The sequence below is a fragment of the Cygnus atratus genome, chromosome 6 (genome assembly GCF_013377495.2).
Source record: "Cygnus atratus isolate AKBS03 ecotype Queensland, Australia chromosome 6, CAtr_DNAZoo_HiC_assembly, whole genome shotgun sequence".
Lineage (NCBI taxonomy): Eukaryota > Metazoa > Chordata > Aves > Anseriformes > Anatidae > Cygnus > Cygnus atratus.
This window is the reverse complement of record NC_066367.1, coordinates 20,813,188-20,820,904: the sequence shown is the minus strand read 5'-3', so window position 1 is coordinate 20,820,904 and position 7,717 is coordinate 20,813,188. Positions and strand designations below refer to the sequence as shown.

At 38.3% G+C, this 7,717-nt stretch overlaps 1 protein-coding gene across 1 annotated transcript in view; it reads left to right on the top strand.

The window, feature by feature from the left end:
- Positions 1-2,194: 2,194 nt before the first annotated feature.
- Positions 2,195-7,717, top strand: part of XIRP2 (xin actin binding repeat containing 2) — a 58,370-nt gene continuing 52,847 nt past the window's right edge. Inside the window, 2 exon segments of the mRNA XM_050711659.1 lie at positions 2,195-2,241; positions 3,836-3,893. Of these exon segments, the coding sequence (XP_050567616.1) occupies positions 2,195-2,241; positions 3,836-3,893 (105 nt within the window).

Here is a 7,717-nt window from a genome sequence, read left to right as displayed (position 1 = left end):
TGCAAAATACAGGAAAAATTAATATGGTCTCTCTTATTTCATAAGATGGAATCCACACAGAGACCTTTCCTTCTCACTGTATGTCAGCAAGAATGAATCTGATTACATACATGTTGCATGAGCTACCTCTAAGATATAAATATCTCACTCCTAATAAAAGCATGACCAACAATGGATTTGCCTTTTATCTTTAATGTTTTGCGTAATCTGTGTTTTAGAGTACCCTTTTGCCACATGTAACTCACTATACAAGTCAGGTTATATAACTTTTCTTGTGTGCACAGAGTATTTCAAAAAAAATATTCCTTCAGGCTTTCAGCAGGCACTTGTCTTGTTTCTTGACTTTGCCCGTCTTTGAGGTCTGTCTTGATACTAACGCTTAGTTAATTTTCCTATTGCTGGAACGCTTTCTTTGTCCTTTCTTGTGCACCTCATACTAGCCTTAGTCTTTACACCCAACATTTGTGAGTTGCTTAGGCCAGCTTGGGGCAAATGGTTTGATCTCTCTGCTTCCCTCAGTGAACTAGAACCCTTATCTCCTTGGTTTCACATCTAGTACCAAGTTTGAAATCACAAAATCCTTTTCAAATTATTTAATAGTATCAAAACGGACACCCAAAGTTATGCTGTCTTGACTGATTCCAGCATGCAGGACTCTAGGAAACACTAAAGCTCCCATGTGCCATTTCCCTCTCAAATGCTTTTTCCTGTCTGTACATACATAGGCCATAGATCAAGAAAATAATATCCATAATTGCTCCGCTAAACTCTTTGTCCTCCTACATGAAGAGATATGACAAGCGCTACCAATTAGAAGACCAGGGATAATTTAAGCAATACAATTCATTAAGACCTGCATTCAATATGGAAAGACAAAACAAAACAAACAAACAAACAAAAAAACCAACCGTATTTCAGACATAACTGTAGTAGTTTTCTTTCATGAGCCCTCAGTATGAAGCACCCCCCTGGCTTCAATACAGCAGCATAAAACAAAAATCCATCAAGCTGAAAAGAATGTCATATAGCATTTCAGCAGCCATTTGAGAGATACAAACGACAAGATTTTGGCATCCTAAACATTTGTCTCTATAACGGAGCAGCTGACCAAGCACAGTTATCCTTGATCTCTGGAGGTAGAAGGGTGACCATACAATTTCATCAGCTTTGCTTTTAAATGTATGCCACTGCCCCTTGAAAGGTCATTCACCTAAAATAACACTTAAGTGATAACAGCATGATCATTAACATACTCATCACAGATTCTTACCAACAAGTGAGCCAGATGCAGTTTTTCCGTTTCAGAATAACCAACCAGTTAAAGGGTCATCCAGTCTGGATGAATCATGCCATGACCCTAGGAATTTCACCCAGACACTTAACACAGCAAGAGTGTGTTGCCGACACTTGTTCTATGCACTCATTCCCCAAATGATGCTGCTTTCTGTGCTAATGTATTCCTGCCAGGATGCAGCCACAACACTTACAGGTGGCTCCAATTCAGAGCCCCTAGAACGCTGGCTAAGGTGGCAAGGTTGTAAAATCCTTCCTTCTATCTGCATAGAAAGAAAGTCGAAATCCATTCTGAAAACAGTCAACTAAATCAGTGATAGTTATTTAAACAAGCAACAGGACTTTGGTTGAAACAACATGGGAAGCTCTTTCTGCCCTCTCCCCCTGCAGCGTATTGCTAAGGACAATTTTTAACTGTCAGCTGAACACAAATACACAACAAACAGTACCTTAATGCAGACTGGCAGCACATTCTTCTGGATCACTTTTCAACCTCACCCTGTGCACTGATGTTGCTTTATGAATTCCAGGTATGGCACTGCAACTACAAACTTCTGACTTGTTTGTACCTAGAAAGAGAGAATCAGCAAGATAAGTCTATATTGGATTTCCCCCTGAATTTTCCATTTAGAAAGATTATGTTAACCAGAATAAGCCACTTAGAAAGGACCACATTGTAGATCAAATAGACCTACAATAAGTGTGCTTGAAGCAAGTGCTATAAGGAGTGATAAGCAGATGGGGATCTAGTATATTCTCATTTTAAAAGACATAGTTCTAATAAATAAAATTATTTTAAAGAGATTAAACAGATCTGACAAAAACAAACTAAATTTAATACCTTCCTCTTTAGTTATAGGAAGGTCAGACTGTTTTGTTATAGGAGACACTATGAGTAGACATGAGCATTTTACTAGCTCATTCAAAAGGAAAACACAGGAGAAATAGGTAAGAAATGTGGAGATGTAGAAATGAAAAGGAAGAGCCTCAGGACAATGATTTCATGCTCAGCAACATTTGTCATGAATTTTCTGAGTCTTCAATTTAAAACACGATGTGAAACAAAGGGCCAAAACAAAATTCTCTGTTGCCTTGTAGTCATTTAGCCATGATAAAACTTGTGGACGAAAACAAATGTATTGTTGCAAGCCTGTGTACCAACTAGATATGAATGTAAATAACAGTCAAGGGCATGATAAAGGAAATTCTGATGTTAAGAAATAATTTGTAGCAAAGTTATTTCAACCACAACAGTGGATTAACTTGGACTTCCCTGTGTGTATTTATGGAGAATTTCTGCACACAGATTTAACCATCTTACATTAAATGCTAGACTGAAGCATGGGCCATGTATAATTTCCCCCCACAAAATAAGTTTTATTCCACTATAAGCTTTGATGTTATTTCAAAGGTAGGGGAAAAAAGTATTTTGTAATTTTGAGTTATTTATTTTGTATATTTTATTGTCTGCATTTCTTTAAAATAAGGTTTTGTCTCTTTTTTATAAGTTACAAAACACATGGCACAAGATCTTTTCTTAATAATTAAAACAAAACAAAAAAAATAACACAACCAAAAACATGTAAATTAAAGTAAACCAAGCATGGCATGCCAGAGCTTGTCAAAGACTTCTGCCAGTTAGCTCTATGAGAGAATTTGAAGTTAGCTAGGTAGCGGAGAACAAAAATGAAAAAACAGTGCTCTCTGCTTGAGGGATTTTATTATCTACTGCAACACTCCACCCAAGAACTTTTCCCTAAGGACACCATGTTCTTTCTGGAAGAGGTTGTGCACCAACAACAGATTCTGCCTTGGGGATTCTCTGGCCAGTTTTTTGGGGTAAGGAAAGCTGGGATGCTGGCTTGGTTGTCTTGGTTTCCGTATGTCCATGGACAGTGATGGTAACCTGGCAACTGCGGACTGAGCAGTGTGCCCATTTTGCAGACAGGCAGGTCAAGCAATAGGTTTATACCACAGTAAATAAAAAAAGAATGAAAGGGAGAGGAGTATCTTTGAAAAATCTTTGTATGTTTTTTCCTGTATCGATTATAATGTGTACTTTTGGTCCAAAATTAAACACTTGAAAAGCAATTATGTTGATTATTTAGACAACCAACTGCATTGACATGTGACATCATAATGCAGTCTGACACTAAACATACATAGTATTTTCTTAACTGTTTGACTCATGAGTTATCGATTGAAATTTTTCTCCAAACCTTTTCCAAGTACTTAAGAACAAATTATTTTTTTGCCGGAGGGTGTTTTGTTTCCTGCTTAAGAGCACTGAAACAGAAGCTGTTACATCTAGCCTTTGCCACTGCTGAGCAGTGTAACGTGAGTACACGCACTACAGCCACAGGTATGGCAGAAAGCACACTTTTCCTCCATGCCTTATTAAATAATACATTGGCAAAACAAACGCATAAGAGATTTGGTGTCTCGCAACTGCTATCAGGCATGTGTCAATCAGGCTTCATGTTTGTTAGTCAAATGAGACCAGTGAATAAGAGAACGTTTACGTTTGCCTTCCTTTTAACAGGCACACAATGAGTGCAGCAGTGTCACGAGAGGAAACCTTGACCGAGAAGAGCCCAGCGGTAAGACAAGCTCCTTACAAATACACAACTTCATGCATTTTTTTTGGAAATAGATTGTCTAGTACAAAGCCTGATACTGTTCATGTGATAAACGTGCGGGAGGGGGCAAAAGAAAGAAAAAAGAGCATGTATTATTTCCTAAAGTCCCACAACTGAATAATACTGTTTTTTCTAATAAGAGAGGACTAGAAACTATGTGGCTTTGTGGGTCAGATGTGCAGAAGGTTAACAGAGAGTTAGTGGTCCAGTGTGATTTACCTCAAAATATTGGAGCCTTGTAGCATTTGCTAGAATAAGCATCTCTCCAAATTTATATTTGAGACAAAGTTTTATAATTTAACTGTGAGCATTGGTATCAGTATAAAGGTTTGCATGTTAAATGACAGCCCAAACTAATTTATTTTCCTCAAAATACAACCAGGATTTTGGAAGTACTTGAAATTTTGTAGTAATTGAGAACTACTCTAACTCTTTTATGCTTGTCTGAGATACTTTATTAAGCATTTGAAATGTAAATGAAGAAACGCTATAGATACTTGCAGCTCTGCTTACCTGCAGAAGAAACTGCAAGCTCTTCAAGTGATGGCGTCAGAAGCGTGCAGCTAGCTCTCATATGTACGTACATTCAGGAAGTCTTCAGAGAAGAGATCTTCTAGTAACATGGCCAGTAAATATTAGTCACCAGATAGAGGGAAGAACTGAAGCATCTTCCGTTCCTCTCTCTCGCATCCCCCTGCCTCCCTTCCCAGCATGGCCATAAACTAAGGGCTCATCTGCTTTTTGTTCTAGCCCTTCCTCTGGGTCCTAGTGGTTGGGCTGCAGTGGTTTGGAACAGGCATCATCTTGAATGAGCTACAGCCCCCATGGGCAACATGTTGGCCCTTCTCTCATAACGTACATACTTTGTCTGCTCTCACCTTCATTTAAACAAGCTAGCTTTACAAGTGGCCAGCAAAAGTTAAGTACAGTCAGCAAAGACGGTAAGAAACACTAAAGGCTGTTGAAGCCCAACTCCAAATCTCTGTTTTTTCTTATTCCCCCAATTTTCTTCTTGCACTTTTGTAAAGGCTAAGAAGGCTCTACGAAGCCCAGGAAACAATCCAAATTACTGACAGTTTCAGATATGCAGTCATCATCAAGTACTTTATTTGAGAATGAATTGCCATCAGCATGCTGTAGTGATTTAAGCAACCATGAACAGGTGGAGAAAGTGGCTTATAGTCAGGTTTAGGCCTAACTTCAAATTATTTGCTGACAATTGCAGATGTCACAATGAAATTTCTCTTTTGCAGGGAGAAACAAAAATCTCCACACAGTCTCAGTACAATCAACTCACAGTAGCCAATTAATCATGCACACAAAGAAAATATGCCCATTTTCTCTGTTGTACAACACCCAGGTCCCAACCTAGACAAGCAGAAAAAAAAGTTACCATTCTCAGTTAAATCTAGCTTGAGAGCTGAGGCAGAACGAGACAAATTTCAGACTACTTTTGAATGACCCCATAACACCTACTCTGGAAACCACTGAAATCAACTAAAGGAGCCAACAGCACCAAAGCATTCTGAAGCACGCTTAAAGCAGAATATAGAAGAAGGGAATATTGCATAAATGTACTCACCTGAGTTAAGGAAAGCTTGCTTCCTCATCTAAAGTCAGGCACAGGTGCAATTTAAACCAGGAGCATTTCTAATGTGCAGCCCTGAGTGAGGTTGAACAGCCTCACCTCCGGTGAATTTATCAGCGGTGCTTCATTTTGGGTTAAAATCAGATCTGTTTAAGACTTTGATGGAACCAAACAGCCTAGACCAACAGACACACGTGGTGGAGTAAGGAGGGGTGTGACCCTCTTGTTTACAGAAAGACAGAGCACCATTGCATCAATCATGACAGATTGCATCATTCCCAGGGTACTAGGAACACAGGCTGGTACTGCAAAAAGCTGAGGGAGAGATAAGTCTTGGGCCAATTTCCGGTTAGAAGGGAGGGGAAAGTTGTGAGTCAAGGAACTCTTTCCTATTATGCTCAAAGAAGGGGGATCTTGAATCTCCTTTACAAGTACCCTTGGAGTGCAGACGTCTAGTGCTCCTCCTGTGTTTCTTCCTTCTAAGTGAAATACTGCAAAGCACTCAAATTCTGGTTAAATATTTATGTCAAAACAAAGCAAACAAATAAAAAAAAATCCAAACAACCCAACAATGCAGACTGAAGCTGAATTATATGTAAGCATGTTAAAGCACATAACAAAAAGGGAGGTGTTAATGAAGTGAGAGTTTGATGAGCGGTTGAGTTTTAGTACTTGTTAATATTTATTTCTCCTTATGGTTTTAAATGCATGTTCTCTGTATTCAAACTCATTTTGAATGAGAGATGAAAACTTAGATTAGAGTATTCGCTACAGGGCACTTTATGCCAAAAACCTTGAAATCAAAACTCCTGGGAGCTGATTTCAGCAAACAGGTAGCAGATTTCAGCAATTGGTGGAAAATGATGGAATGGCGATTTTCCTTTCCAAATGTGCTGCGAGAAAGATGGAATAAGCCTCTGTGAGGACACAGAAGGTCAACTGATCAGAAAGATTTGATATCAGCACTTAGTAATTTACATGCTAGAAGAGTTACTTTGCAATTGGAGCACTGTACTGGGATGTGTTTTCACACTGTAGAAGTGGTTGGGTTCTCACAGCTAGTACAGTAACCCTTCTATCTCGTAGCTATGCATCAAAATGCTGTGCCTTGCTCTACAATGCTGACAGTTGCATCAAATCTGAAAGAAACCAGCAGTCACCTGTCACAACATCTTTCAGTGCAGCACACATTGATTACTAGGCACTCATTCATTAGCCCCCACTTTGTTTGAAATTCTTTCTAATTGTGTGCTTGCTGCTTTTCCATTCTTGAAAGACAGCAATTCTGCTGGCAACCTTAGGGATAAAATACCTGAACAACACACTTAATTCACTCTTTAATTAACTTATTCATCCTTTATGAACACAGTGCCCCCTTTCATTGACTCTTGTTGTAATATCCCTTCATGAATTAAATTTTAATGGGTATGATTTTAAAAGTGCAGCTTTTAGACATGAGGGAAACACAATGGTATTCTAAGATCTCTGAAAAAAGAATGTCATTCTTTTAGCCATTTTGCATAGCAAGCCATTCTTAACAGAATTATAATGGAATATCATAATGCTGAAATAAAGAACTGATATTTTTTTTCCATGGAAAAAGGAAACCAAAATATTGATTGTACCTGCAATAATAATACAGTTTTCTTATAACACCAAAGGCTGCAATAAGTGTGAGTTAAACTATGTTTTAATAAGATGGAAAACTGTTCAGTGTTTGGGAGTGGTGGCTGACAAATCCAAATATTTCACAGGGATGTAGGTAATGATACTGATCCATACTGTGACTTCCATGTACTTTGATATTGGGCCCAATTTCCAAGACCTTTTAAACCTCTACTATACCTATTATAATAGCTATAGGCTAATTTTTACTCTAACTGTATTTCAGAAATGGCTCTTCTGGATTATTTTCTCAGCTGTATGAAAAGACATGTTATAAATTAGTTTCAACAACAACAAAAACCAAGAATACATGCTTTGCAGAAGTAAAAAGAGCTGCAACTCTGCATAAATACAAATAATTTCAATTTTATAGGTATTGCTAATAACCAATAAATAAAAAAATACCCACATGCAATTGCCATGATGAAAACTGTTCAGAGACCATACGTTGCCTCAATGGAAGGATCCACATCTGCTGCTGCCAGCTTGGATGGATACAAGAGTAGATGGTATTTTTGCTTTGTCCAGGCCC